Consider the following 14,967-nt stretch of genomic DNA (forward strand, 5'->3'; position numbering starts at 1 on the left):
TACTTAAGTAACCGAGCTTTATTTCGAATCTTTGAAGTCATAAAATGTCTCATTTTACTGATATATGTACACGTACAATCAGGAAGTTTAATTGCTTTTCCCTTGCACAGAAATAAAGTTTTAAATAAACCAGAACACCTCGACCCAGACAAGCGTAATGCAGATTTAATTATCTAACTTGGTCCTGTACACAGAGCACACGCTTCTCCGCATGGTCACTGGTTTATCAATTAGTTGCAATATGATTTTTGGCAGTAATATATTCAAGACACAAAGTGCAAATTACAAGAAGCAGAAAATGTTATCTCATTCAGAGTAATGAGAAGTGCAAAATATCTCAGCCCATAAATTCTATTCTTTATGTATATGAACAGTATGTGCATAACAGGCTAATAAATAGCCATGTAAAACTTCATTGATTAAATGCAGCAACATCTTAAAGTAGGAATGCAACGTCTAAAAAAACCAAACCAATCAGAGGAACCATTACATTTTGTTCATAAATCCTATGCAATGTTTCTGAAGGTACCTCTCCACAGCTCACCTACCTGCACTGAACTTCCATGTGCCTCGGATACCTCTGCAGCCAAAGGCAGCTACACATTGTCCAACACATTTGGATACAGTTTTGTGTCTGCAGCCAAGGGCCCACTAACCCTTTGCTTGGCAAATCAGTGAGAACCCATTTGAAATGTTAAGTCTCTTCCAGGCACTATGAGCAGAACACCCTCTCCGTGTTCCAGCAGGCTAAATGCACTTTGTGATTGCCTAAAGTCAAAGAAAACTTCTACATGAACTGAAGAAAACCTTTTCAAGGCAAGCTCATTGCAATTCAATGCAGGCAATCCCAGCTTGCTCCTTTCAGGCTGTGTTCTTCTACCTAACATGGGGGAATACCCACCCAGCTAAAACATACATACTAACAGTACCTTTTCCTTGTGCTACTTGGTCATTATATTACATGTTTTCAATTCTCTTTTCATTTATTTCTAAGGATTTTTCACATCAGATGAGCAGACAATTTTCACACACACACGCTTCATGTTTTTCCCCGCTACATCATCATTATAAATTACACCAAACAGCCCAAATGAGGTTGCTTCCTCCAAAGCCCTACTGTTCCTCTAGATAGGCAGATTAAACCACAATGACTTGCAATGCCATTAATCTGCCTGCCAAATTCATTTGCTTAATCGCCAAGGCCACGGTTGTACCATCACTGCAGGAACGGCTGCGTTACCGAGTCACTACTGCTTGGTGGAACGTGGCTGCATCCCACCTCCACTGCACAGGAGGGCTGAGCTCATGCCAGAGAGCTCAAGGGCTTCAGCTGCACCCTGTGGCTGGGGGATGGGGTTGAGAGCCCTGCAGTGTGCTGTGCCCTGGGGAAACAGGAGGGAGCAGCCAGCTACAGGGAGGGCATCACTGTGACCTCCTACAGCCGCTTCCTGCAGCAGCAGCTCCTCACCGCCTGGCAGTGGCTGGCATCCCCCAAAACTGAGCCCCAGAGCTCCTGAGAGCCCTCCTCCTTATCCATGAAAGCCTCTTCCAGCACTACCTGAACCTGGAAACGAGGAATGGTGTGCTGGTTTGGATTAACACCATCTAGCCTCCAAGACAACGTGCAGAGGGACAGCCATCATGGCAAGAATTACAGGATCGTGTGGCCGAAGCAAACTTTTGTCTTCATTAAAGTTTCAGGATGAACAGTTATGCTGCAGCTTGGCACAACAACGACTGCCTTTGTATGCAACATGCCCGGCACGTATCAGCACATTTCTTCTTTAAAAACATAATCAGAATAGAACGAGATATGTTGTTGTTCATGCTGCCTAAATATCTGAAAAGGCTCAAACATTTAAAAGCCTAAAAAAATAAATTCCTCTCTCCCCTGGTTTATTTTTCACGCTAAAGGCTGCAAATTGACACATCACAGTAATTACCTCTGACTAACTTCCATAGACTTACCCAAAGAGATAAACATGAGAAGTTCACATTTGACTATCAGACTTACTGTGCTGAACACAAATAATTTCCCAGAGGAGAATTTGATATTTCATCATTTGGAACAGTGGTAATTTAATTACATTGCTAATGTTTTCTGGCATACTTGAAAGGACAATTAGCATAAGTAAATCATGAGTGAGATGACAAGTCACTCAGCATTTATTTCTGCTCATCAGATGAGATTGGCTGATGATCTAAATTCTCCTTTGTATTTGAACAGAGCCCAGGTTCAGCCAATGTATCTGGGGTTCAGACTAGTGGAGGTAAACTGACGTGTAAATAAGGCGAAATGGATCTTATTCTTTGAAGCCCATTAATTAAAGTTGTCCAGAGAAAACTCAAAAGCCACCAGAAGTCAGGGGAGGGCAGGGAGAAAGGCTGATGGGTGTGGAAGGTTAAACGAAGCTCGAGACGCACACTGCCCGTTCTGGCAGCGGGCTGAACGCTGATTAATTTTGGCCAGAGTTTGCTTTACACCCAGCTCAGAGCTGAGCTGTATTATTATAGCTCTACCGATGTTTTAAAATAATTGTATTTATCTCTGCAAGTGCAATGACATTCATGATAACACCGATAATGTCACAGTTCCTTTCTGGCGCTTCAGAATAGCTACAGCTTGCTCATGGGTAACACCTTCCAAAGCTTCCCCATTAACTGCTAAAATCTGATCGCCGCGCTTCAGTCTGCCATCGTCCGCAGCTGCTCCCTGCAAATGGCAAAAGGAAACGTTATTGGCTGGTAGCACGGAGCCCTCCCGTCTCTGTAATGCTGATGGATGAAATGAGGAGGGATGCAGCACTGGAAACCCCACCGTAACGGGGTGGGGGATGTGGAAAAGGAGGGAGCAGTAACACGGGGCCAAAATCTGCAGTGTTTGAAGTCTTGCTCCCTGCTGCTTAGCCAGCTCTGCAGGTCTGGGGCAGCACGGGCAGGCAACACATCTCCAGGAAAAGGAGAATCAGCTCATTCCTTGGGAACAAGGCAGAGTAATGACTGGTTCTGTGTTTTCTGATCACGCAGAGACTTGTTAAAGCAATACCTACGTGGCTCTGCACTCAGTACTGAGAAACAGGTTAAAATGTGGGAAGGGAGACAGAGCTCAGAGAGAGCCCCCGGCTCTGGGATTAGGTTTAACTAAAGGCCCTGGGAATCACCCACGGAGCTCCAGAAGTGGCTGTTCCCCTCCTGAGCTCCTGAACATGGCTCTTTTCCCTATATCCAGAGGCCCTGCCCAGAGTTCAGCTCACGATGACTGCCTCTGCCTCCTGGCCCCATCAGTGGATCCTAGTTTGGGAGTTTCTCAGCTGTGCTCACATCTACAGATCTGTAAATCTTAGCATCTGTTTAAAGACAAGGTGATTTTTTTTTGTTCATTTTCTATCACCTACCCTGTCAGAAATGCAAACAGTTACAGAACAAACAACTTTCTGCGACTGATTTCCAAGTTGCTTTATGTTAGGTCTCCCTAATCCCCACTGTTTCCCTCCCCCGTTTCAGGACTACATCAGTCACGACTCCATGAAAAGATCTTGCTGGCAAATGCAGAGAGCAGCCCCAGCTGCAAGGTGCTGTGTTGTGCTGGTTCCTCAGCATGGGACCCATGCCCTCCCCTGATGCTCAGGGCCAGGGACCAGCTGGGACAGCAAGCAAACAGCACAGGGAAGGCAGTGCCCACGGAGAGCATGAGCACGGAGCTGGAAGCGAGGGAGGATAACTAAAGCCAGGACTGATGTGGAAGCCAATTCATCAACAAGCCACATGGGGTGGCGTTTCTTTCTTCCAGTGGCTTTTCTCATTGAGGTGACCATCTGGGCACAGGGCTTTGCAACTGAAGCCTGGCCACAAGGATACAGTATCTCTGCAACTGTCTCCAGTCGTGTACAGTGAGAAAAATGATGCCTCCGTACTTCTGGGAAGACAGTGAGGTTTGCAGATATAAAGCTGCTTTATAAATATTTATATGTATAAAAGCAAGTTTCCAAAGGACACAGAACAATTTTGCTGAGGTGAAGTGTCTTGTTTCAGCCATCAGTACTGTGAAATATAAACCAAGAAGCCAGAGGTGCGCTCTGGGTCTGCTCACATCCACGTACCTAGGCAGTTCATTTTCCTTTAGATTCCACATATATCACCCAAGCCAAATCTTACATTTATTATTTTTTTTTAAGATAATAAAGAAAAAGGGAGGAAAAAAACGAAACACAAATATACCTTGGCAAATATAGTCTTGACATAAATGGGCAGGTCTCCATGGGGACTTCCATACCCCCCCACAATACTAAATCCCAGTCCATCAGAGCCTTTCTCCAAAGTAATAATCTTAGGCTGAGGTGCTCTGAAAACACAATAAATATCACTTAGAATAACACGGTCTGTCTGTGGGGATTTTCTGCAGAAGGAACACTTACAGAGAGATTTATCTATCAAGATTTTCTCATGCAGCCACTAAGCATGATTCCTGTCCTGCTGCTGAAACACGCTCCTGAGCAGCCCAGAGCTCACAAGCTGTTCCACATCCTTCAGCTCCTCCCTTTGAAAATACTTATTTATAAAGAGCTCAGCAAGAGCACTCCTCTCTGATGCAGGAGTGCCATTCCTCTAATCTGCAGTTGCTTAAAGGAGAGTTTGCTCTCTTACAGGCCAAGCTGCCATCCTTCGTCCCAGTAAGTGGTCACTGCAACAGCTTCCTCACAGGGTAATTTTATTCTGCGACTGCACTGAAGTGAGTCTGTCAGACAGCATGCAGCCAGCAGCACTTGTCTTTACAGTCTCAGCTCTGTTGTAAGTTCTTTGGGCTGTTTCTAACCTCCATCCCACCCACATCCCTGCACCTTGCAGCCCCAGAGCTGTTCCAGAGCCCCTCACTCAGTGCTGCCTGCGCCGAGTGGAGGAAGAGCCTTGGTGGAACCTCAACCATTCATTTCTATTTATCCACCTCAAGTCTGAAACAGGCATTTCTATATATGTAGAGAGAATATTCTGGACTAGAGCTGTTTGGCGTGTTCTGCCAAATTAAGACACAGCCCATGGTGATTCATATCTATCAGTTTCTTTTGGACACATATACCTACTTAAGTCTACTTCATATTTTCAAATTCAGATCTCATTACTATTTTGATATGAAAGGAGAATTCATATCCTTTTGGGAAGGAAGTAATTCTCCTTTGAGGGCAGCACTAAAAACAGTATCTCACACTGTAAGACTAGTGAATGCAGCATAAATAGCTCAACCTCTATGCTCATCCCTGAGACAGGGCAGCCACTTGCATCTCAGCATCATAAAATAAATATAATGAATCAAAGAATGAAAACGAAGGACAAGATGAAGCTAAGGAACCATATGAAGATCAAATGAATTTCTAAATGACAACTGGAGTGCTGCAAGCTGCCCTTAAAAGCATATGATGGAGAATGATGCACGGCCATGGGAGGGCTATGTCTCTAAGGTCTGTCACCATACAGAGGTGCTACAGATAGGAAAAAAAAAAAAGAGACTTTTTAGAATTGTAAAAAGGTTCAAAAAAAACAAAGAAAGTTCTTGGACGTGTTTTGAAAGATTTGTCTGTTACCAGGTTGTTTTTTTTTAATACCTCTTCTCTTCGTCTGCTGATGACCAAGGAGGAAGCCAACAGACAAGGGCAGAACTATCGTATCAGCATAACGCGTTAGGAAAGATAAGATAAGGCAAGTGTTTGGAAATACATCTTACCCTTATTTAGACAATCAGTATCTGTTACTGGGTAAAGACGGACACAGATCTGTGATCAGATTGGAGAAGGTCACAGTTACCATTTTAATGGCGATGTAAATTAGAGAGAAAAGGAATGGGAAGAGGCCTCCTTCACCACCCTAGGCTTTTCCCTTGCATGGGGCATAGAAATATATCTGTTACACATGCTAATACAAACTTACTCTGGATCTTCAGAAGCATGCTCAGAAGAAGAGTTGACATTGCATCCTGCAGACATGCTCTCCAGTTGGGTAGCAATGGCACTGATGTTGGTATCAGCCACGACCTAAACAGGAGAAAGCAATGAAGTACTCTGCATGGCACTTAATGCTGAAACACTTCAATAATTACACAGAAAACAGCTGATATCAAATTTCAAACAAGTCCTATGCTCTTATATTTCCTTCAATGCTTTCAAGTAATAGTGTTAAAAATTACTAATTACTAACCCATCTATCTGGGGGTCAAACACTGACTTTGCTCTGGAGCTTTCTGTTGCGTTTACAGGACCAGCACTCAGGTGCTGAGCAGGGGGATACAAAGCCAGCTGCAGATGTACTGAGAGCGATGAGGGCTGGGTTTTGCTGTTCACTGAGCTCAGTCCCACGGATGATGGGATGCAGGATGCAGGCCCAATGGGTCTCATGAAAGACAGGGAGAAGACCCACTCCAGATCTTTTTTTTTTTTTCTCTCCCCAATCTTTCATTGTAAGTTGATTTTCTATTTTTTGATCTTTTTTTTCTGGAAAACATTTGAGGAAACCAATTAGAAGCATTCGGGATTTTAAGTGTCCACAGCTAGAAGGATAATTTCCTAAGGACTGCCTGCAGTGGTTCTCCCATACCTCCATCTCCATCTGATGACATACTCGATACTCGTCTCTGCTTGATGCCTACAGTACAGGGGCTTGGCTCACTGACAGTGACAAATACCCACTAAGTTCCTTTTCAGTGCATCCTCCAGCTACCTGAGGCCTTACTTTATCAAAATTAACAAGTGCTTTTCCCATTCCTTGCCGGGATCACAGCTGAAGGGAAACATACCTTTCTAAAACAGCAACAACAAAAAAATGCATTATATAAATGCCCCGTTCTAAATGAACGCTCACAATTCTTCCCCAGTACTGTATCCCCCTTTCTAATCACTTGGAGCCAAGAGAGGCTGGTAGCGTTTTCTAGGAATAAAGCTTAACACTCGTGCAAATTTCACATCCCAGGTCTCAGGTTCAGTGATGGGGTCCCATGGAGGAGATGGCTGCACCTGGCTCAGGCAGCAGAGGCACTGAAGCTTCCCTTCCCGACGCAGCAGGGGAAAGAGTGCCAGCCAGTACTTGTCGTATTTTGTTGTTGAATAAAATAGGGTAAAATAAATCTATATTCAAAAAATCTTCAGTCGGCAGTAAGAACGCATCAGAGTTCAACAACCTTGTAAAAAAAGCTTCCCCTTATCTCATTACTACACCTGTCGAAAAGAAATTAAATTAAACCAAAGCATCAAAACAGCCGGAAGGGATGATTGTTCCCCTGAGACCCTAATCTCCCATTTGCAAACAGCATTTGCAAACTCCTTTACCATCCTTCCCAGGACGTACCCATAATAAGCCTTTCCACACCACTGAACGCAATTATCTGACCTTTCAAAGCCGTTTGCCATGAAGTGGTCTAACCTGATAATAAACAGAATTACTTAATGACACATCAGTCACGATTATCGCATTGATAGGATTATTCCATTTAGATTGTTTTCATCAAAAAGCAGCCCAGCAATTGAGAAGTACCTGCAGTTGGCACACGCTGCAGACATAGCATCCTACTTACAGCGTGGCTGCAGCACTGCTCCACTGCTGCTGTTAAAATACAGCCTCCCATCACTGATTTTTAGCAGAGGAAAACAGACCCCATTCTATCAGAGGAAAGAACGGTATCATCTGTAAAAGTACTCAACACATTTTGAGCTAGATGGCAAAAATGTGGAAGAAAAACCATCAGCTGACAAAAGCCAAGACATTTCCAGAACAACCTCTTTGTTTATGCGAGCAACAACTGACAGCGTGCTTCATCAGGAATAATTTTAAATACATGATGAGGTGGAATACGCTGTATTACAGCTTTCAAGATTAGCAATTTTGGGTTCCGCAGCAAGCTTTCATTTTCTATTCAGGGAATACTGTTGACATGAAAAGTGAAATTACTCAACGTTAGTAACAATATGATAACTATAATTTAACAGAAAATCCTCAGCTGGTGTGTCTCTGTGTAGCTCCTTTGACTTCAATGGAACTACACAAATACACCATCTGCTCTGGAACTGGCTCATCACTTACCAGGTCAGCAGTTCACGGGCAGACAAAGAATAAGCAGCCTAAGTTTATTATCGTTCCATTTTTCTTTCTTTGTTTTCTTTTCCTCTCACATTTTTTAATTTTTTTTTTATAGCCACATTTATGTTGTAATGAAAGCAAGAAGCCTGTGAAAATCTCTCAAGATGTGTTCAAACCCAATATGCTGCGATGATAAAGAAAATTATAGTAGATTCTACTCTTAAGCTTGTTTTCCAATTGTTACAATAATTTTGCAAACGGGTGGCATTTTGAATTCTCTCTGGCATGTATTTTTCCAATTTCTTTGTGTAAACATAAAAATAAACTCAAGATGAACACGCTGGCAAGCAGCAATCAGAACCCAAGTGGCAGAACACGGCTTCCTTTTAGCTAGCATATATGTGCAGCAGTGATAAACCCTTTCTTCTCTCTCAAGTGTTGCTGTAGACTATATATAGAATATACATCTAGAATTGCAGATAATCAATTTTAGATGGCACTGTGTTAATGACGATGCTATCATTCTTGCTAATTGCTATTAGCATCCTTTCTTCTCTCCCTTTCAAGAACAAGAAAATCAACAACACAGTTTGGTCACAGTCCAGTAGCATGCATGCACACAGAACAGACACAGTTTCTTGTTCTTAGCTAACTTCAAATTAAAAACAAACTTGGAAGCTTGTTGATTTATCAGGTGTAGCAACAAGTTATTTTGTTCTCTTTGTTACGCTTTTATATAATCGTGCTCACAGCCTGTACAAGTGGCAATAGAGAATTTTTTGAATGAAAATTATTTCTTGCTTTCATTCTGTGTAATTCCCATCAGCAAGCACCCTGCAATTCTGTGATGCCTTGTGCCAATGATGCTCAGGGTTTTTTTTTTCCCCAAATGCCATTTATCTACCCTCATGCAGCTGCATGTTCCATTTATCACCATACCTGCAGGATAATGCTCCCATAAGCATTCTTTAGTAGATTAACAGCATCTGCATGCGACAGCCCATCCAAAGGTTGCCCATTAAGACTGACAATCCGATCTCCAACCTAGAAGTACAACAGTAATGGAAAATTACTAGCATTAAGGAAAATTAAAATTAAGAATGCTTAAAATTCCTGATGAACTTGGCACTGCACAGTCGTGCTTCTCTTTTGCAGGATTGCTTCTGTGAGAATTCTATGCTGCTAGTGATCATTTACCATTTGTCAGAGGTAGCATAATGCAGATTTTTTTTTTTTAATAACAATGTGATCAGAGAAAAAAAGGTGGGCTGTATCTTACTATTTCCATTTGCAAACAGAGAGGGTAAGATGGACTGCTTTTCTCCCATCCAAAAAGGATTCATTTGTGTCGATACGTGCAGACAAGTTCATATTCTCATAGACTGTGTAAGCACAAGATGAAAGCAGACACTTCTGGTATTAACCTAATTAACCAACATTATTTCTTCTCTTTATGTATAAAGCTGATCCTGACACTGACACTTAGTGCTACTGTGTGTTTCTATTAGAGACAGAGCATGAACGTAGAGGTGGTTACGTAGTGAATCCCATGGGCCAAAGTTTTCCTGTGCAACTGCACAATAAATTCTTTTCAGTACTCCTTATTTCCTGAAACTCCCAAACTGATAAACAATCACTGTGGTCATCCCTAGAAATTCACATGTGCTATGAATCTGATGCAACCATTTTATTTTTGCAATTCTTTATAAGGTCCTTGGCATCAAACAAGCAACCTCTGGTCTGGTTTCTGCCTTGCCTGAGCTCTAAGCGAGGCCCAGCCTGCAGTCTCCAGAATGCCTGTGGTTTCTAGACAGCTTGTTGCTGCTTTCTCTGAGCTGGATGAACACCCACTGCAGATCTTCCAGTTTATTTCTTTTGCTCAATCACACTCAAAGACTACTTATAAGTGTTCTCTTCCTTAACGTTTCTCTTCCACGTAGGCAACCACTGCAATTGTCCCAAGTTGCAATATAATCAAAAGGGAAAGACGTGTGCAGGGCTTGTTAGTTTGTTTTAAAGAAGAAACAGGGTTGTCTATGAGACGTTATCCAAGAGATGGCATATACAGAAGTGCCTGAGGCTCCTTCTCTGAGAGAGACATGCACAGCAGATGGAAAAGAAGGCACTGAGAGGACATTTCTACTTACTCTGAGTCTTTGGGTCCGTGCTGCCACACCACTAGCCTGAATCATAGCAATGAAGATGGGAATATCTCCTAATGGACTCCCCTTTCCTCCTGCTATGCTGATACCAAGAGCATCGTTTGGTCCCTAAGACAAAGCAAAAAAGCATTTTTGATTGGAGCCACTAGGAGAGGCCAATGTTTAGGGTACAGGAATAACTAATCCATTTGACTTATGTGTCATGGTGCAAACAATAGATAGGTCTGACACACACACACAGCCCCTCACACACACAGGCACACATTCAAGAGCCTATTGCAAACATAAATAACGCAATTTTACTTCTAAGGAACACCATAAAAACTGACAACTTCAGTCTAAGGTGTCAGCTTTTTGAATTGGTAGAAAATAACTCACTGACCCTTGTTATCTCCACAGTCCTTGGGCCCGTATCTGCTCCTACTAATAAAGAAACAAACAATTAGCTCCTGTAATTAAGAGATAATATAATTAAGAGATAACGCTGTCAAGTGACAATGGTCCCTTGCTGCCTAGTCAGAGTTATCACCAAGCAGAAGCAGAGCCTTCCTGTGCCAAATCAGGCAGGGCTGCTCACGTGAGAAGGACGGGGTTTCTGTTTCACTCAGAGCTGAATACGGATGCAATCACTGCGCCTGACGGATGCTGCTGTGATGCTCTTTGTAGCACAGCCGCCGCTCACCACAATCTATTGAACAGCACCACTCTGCCGGCCCAAAGAAAAGCCCTATTGTGCATTTCACTCAATTAAAGATTGCCTTATTATTCATAAATCACAGTGTCTCCACCACAAAGGGTAGGACGCGCAGACTGTGGAGGTTCCATTGATTTCCTGTTCTAATTTGTGCTGTATTAGTAAATAATAGACAGCCAGGAAGTCTGGCTGGCATATATCTAGCCACAGGACATTTAGAAGTACTCAAAACATTCAGGAAAAAAAAAAAAAGAGAAAAAAAAACCAAACCACTGAAAGGAATCATTTGAACTGGGACTAAATAGCCTAAAAGCTTACGGTGTAGTCCTGGGCTCTGCTATAATAATCCCTAATTGTACCAGCTTTAATTAAACTACCTTAGGAACCTTTTACAAGGCAGGCAGCATTAGCCTCTTTCAGAAGTTAACGATTGCCATTAACATACAGCGGCATTTCCTACCGCTGCACACACTGTGCTTGTGCTGATACCTGCCATGAGCACACAAGATGAGAGCACAAGGGCTGGCACTGCAAGGAGCCCAGCCCCAGGAATGCTGCATCAGGGCATGCACGCATGGGCCCTTCCAAAATCTGTAAGGATGGCTGCCCAAAAAGCCACACACACCTGTGAATGGCCAGAAGAAACGTCTTCTGCCCACGGTCAGGCACAAGCATGGGTTGTTATGGGTCTCTGATGTGGGTCAGAGCACACAAATGCACAGCTCCCCGTCAAGTTACTGCAGGTTGCAGATTCAGCGCTCGCTAAATGTGTGAATTGCAATCTGGGCATTGTGACTTTCTCATTACAAAACACCCTTTTATACACTGAAGAGCAACACAGATATAAATGAAGTGGTGGCAGCTTTATTCCCCGAGAAAACTTGTTCTAATACAAGAACCTTGCCTGTGCTAAGCCTCCAACAAGGGCGCGAGGGAATAGCAGGGCACAGGAATTCTGCATTTAAAATAGAGGAGCCATTACTCTTCTACTAAACGTAAAAATAATGTCATGTGCTGGAAAGTGTTACAGGTCTTAAAACATCGGTGGTATGTCTTTAGGGAGGTTGCACAGGAAAATCAGTCTCAAGTATTTAATGTTGTTATTAAACAAGCACAAAAATAAAGGAGCGGTGCAAGCAGCAAGGAACAAATCCATCCAGATCATACCTGAGTTTCTTTGAGACACGTCTGCTGAAGATCTTTTTGTGCTGACAAAGTTCTGCAACGTGGAGAGGACCGGAGCGAGTGCGGGGTGGAAGTGGCTGTGGGCACTCTGTTGGTTCACCTGAAATTGAACATAAATCAGAAATTGAGAGTCAAACCCAAACATTAACTACCAGCCAGCCAACGCAACATATGGCTGCAGCTGTGTTCTGTGCAACCAGACTGGATACCACACTGGCCACACGAGTGAAAGCTCCCAACTTCATTTCCAGAGATGGAACCTACCAAATCTGCCCCTGTGTTGTAGGCATGCGTGCAGAGCTGCTCACAGGACTACAGGACTGGATTTCACTTCAGCATATACACCTGATCTGTACATTGTTTGGGTCTGGTTTTGGGAGGCTTTCTGGGTTGGACCAGACGACTTGCAGAGTCTCTTCCACCCTCAACCATCCTGTGGATTGCTGCGGAGGCCATGAAAGAACAGGATGAACCTCCTCCATTGCTTATTGCCAGCAGGCCTCCAAACTTGAGGATGAACGCTGTGGGCATCTTTGTCATGACAGACCCACAGATACTTCATTGTAAGCTGAATGTATGCGAGGCACCCAGCAGGAGACCTGACAGCTCCTCTCAGGCAGTGGGGATAATTCCCATGCAGTCACCTACAGGCTTTGCTGGTGTAGCTGAACATTTTGTGTGATTACAAGGCCCTGGAACTAGCCCTGCTCCTTTCATTTGATGGAGACACTTCCAGAAAAGCAGCCCAGGTGCAAGACAAGATGCCCGTGCCTTACAGCTAACAACAGGAGGGACAACCTGGCGGGCAGCTGCTTGTGCGTGTTCTCAGTTCTGTGCCATTCATTTCCAGCACGATTTTTCCTTATCTGGCCTTATCTTCAGACTGCCCTTCAGAGGAAACATCATTATCAATTTAGGAAATGCGTCTGAACAACAGATTTCACCAAGGCCAGACACAAAACAAAGACCTGAGCTCTCCCTTTAAATGCATTAGGCGGCGAATCAAAAGCCCTGGCAGCATTCATCCCAACTGACCAGCGTGCAGCTGTCAGTGACAAACAACAGGCAGAGCACAATTTCCACGTCTCGTTCCCGATTCACGGGTCAGTTAACACAATTTGCAAAGCACGTGAAAGAAATCACTGTCCTGCACCACGAGCCTTATGTTTCTGCTGTTAAAGGTATGCAACAGACCAGAAAAAAAAGCCAAGTGAGGACAAAAGTTCGGGATGCTCTTGCCCAGAGGGCTCTGAAGCATTGCTCACAGTTGTGCAAATCATTCATGCTGATTCGCCATATTATCTGCCAGGAGTTTTATAACTCTTGGAACTGTTTTGCTGAGAAACATCCACTCGGTTTTCCAAGTCCCCAGTCACTTTGGAACACTGAGATGGAGGCCCTCAAACAACTCTGCTCGAACAGCAATCAAGACTTCTCTTAAGATGAAGAAATACAGAAATTAACAGGTGTGGTGTGGTACAAAAGAAATGGGACAGCATTGCTTCAGTTCTGAGCGTTACGTAGCAACACGTAGTAACTTTAACCATCACCTTGCTGTCTGCACAACAACTAAACCAAGGAATAACCATGACTCCTGCCTTTACTTACTGCAGTCACACTCATTTCCCTTTGTTGTTCCATCTTTCCTTGACTGCTACATGCAGTGCTGATATTCTCTAGTGGTATTTAGGCACAGTTTTAAAGCTGGGCTTAGCACACATGGCTGTGAGCTCCTGTGCCCTTCCTGACACTAACTCACACAGGCAGCAAACTGGACCACTGCTGGCTTTTATAAAGTGAAGAAATCATGCCACGTGACCAGGATCTGGCATGTTTTTGGGTTGTTCATGGATGAAAACAAGGAAGGGCTCCACTCTTACTGACTTAATCACTAGGTTTATTTTTTCCTTGAAGTCATTCCTGCTTTAACTTACATCCCTAAGCCTCCTACTGCTTCTTCTTGCTGTTTCCATGCCATTCTTTTAGCATTTGTGGAGGCTGGGCTGGATCCCAGCAGTGTGCTGAGCAGAAGGAGGCCACCAGGAATGCCCCTCATAGTGACAGGGGCCAAATACTCCACAGAATTACACCCCTGTGAGCCACGGCTTGCCTGTCTCTGGGATGCTCCCAACTACAATATGGTGGCAAAGCAGCTGGTCTTCAGCAGGAGAATCCATTTTAAAAAGTTTTCCAAGTCATCTTTCCCTGGCTGTAGACTTTAATACTAATAGTATCAATGTCTGAGCGGATTAGGGGAAGTGAGGAGAGGGGGAAAGCCCTGCACTGATTGAAAAATGAATTGTTGTCCTCGCTTCAGGTAAAAAGCAAGTGAAGCAGGAAATTGCTCTGTGTTTTCTTTGAGAGCAAAGCAGCTCTCATGTGGTTCTGCCACAAGATAGGCAAAGATACAGTTCAGTTTCATTAACTCATTTTGATTGACAAAACAGCTGCAGAAGAGGCATTCAGCATTTTCTGCAAGCCTAAAAAATTCCTGGGCATCGTTGTTTGAGGAAAATATTACAAATTTTTGGTACATCGTCTCAGAAAAAAACCCTCCTCTAACAAACAAAAGAATCATTAACCGATTATTCCACTTCCTCAGCGTTACAGCATGACACTTTCTTTTCAGCTGAGTTATAAATTGTTTTGTTCCACACCCTCAGCAGTGAATGTGTATGGAAGGACAGACCCTCCTGGACAGCCCTTGCACACCGCTCCCCTTCCGTGCCCTTCACAGCTTCACTTTATACGTATGAATTTGTAACTAACCTGACTGTTCTGGGGTGTTTTCCGTGATGACAGCCACGATCCAGCTCTCAGTCTCCCCAGCTCGAGATGCACCAGGCCTTGGGCACACTTGGGAAAAGA

The 14,967-nt window shown here is 43.6% G+C and overlaps 1 protein-coding gene across 11 annotated transcripts in view; it reads right to left on the bottom strand.

Annotated features, from left to right (window-relative positions):
- PATJ (PATJ crumbs cell polarity complex component) overlaps window positions 1-14,967 on the bottom strand; it is a 143,090-nt gene continuing 128,123 nt past the window's right edge. For 9 of the 11 annotated variants that reach the window (XM_048946051.1, XM_048946052.1, XM_048946050.1 and 6 more), the window contains 8 exons: window positions 14,869-14,955; window positions 12,082-12,199; window positions 10,603-10,643; window positions 10,206-10,328; window positions 8,998-9,102; window positions 5,920-6,023; window positions 4,219-4,342; window positions 1-2,713 (listed from right to left, as the gene is read on the bottom strand). In XM_048946051.1, coding sequence (XP_048802008.1) covers window positions 2,567-2,713; window positions 4,219-4,342; window positions 5,920-6,023; window positions 8,998-9,102; window positions 10,206-10,328; window positions 10,603-10,643; window positions 12,082-12,199; window positions 14,869-14,955 — 849 coding nt within the window. In that variant the 3' untranslated portion in view covers window positions 1-2,566. The remainder of the gene's footprint in view (window positions 2,714-4,218; window positions 4,343-5,919; window positions 6,024-8,997; window positions 9,103-10,205; window positions 10,329-10,602; window positions 10,644-12,081; window positions 12,200-14,868; window positions 14,956-14,967) is intronic. The other 2 variants (XM_048946057.1, XM_048946060.1) reach the window with 2 other exon arrangements.

This window comes from Lagopus muta, chromosome 5, assembly GCF_023343835.1.
Source record: "Lagopus muta isolate bLagMut1 chromosome 5, bLagMut1 primary, whole genome shotgun sequence".
NCBI lineage: Eukaryota > Metazoa > Chordata > Aves > Galliformes > Phasianidae > Lagopus > Lagopus muta.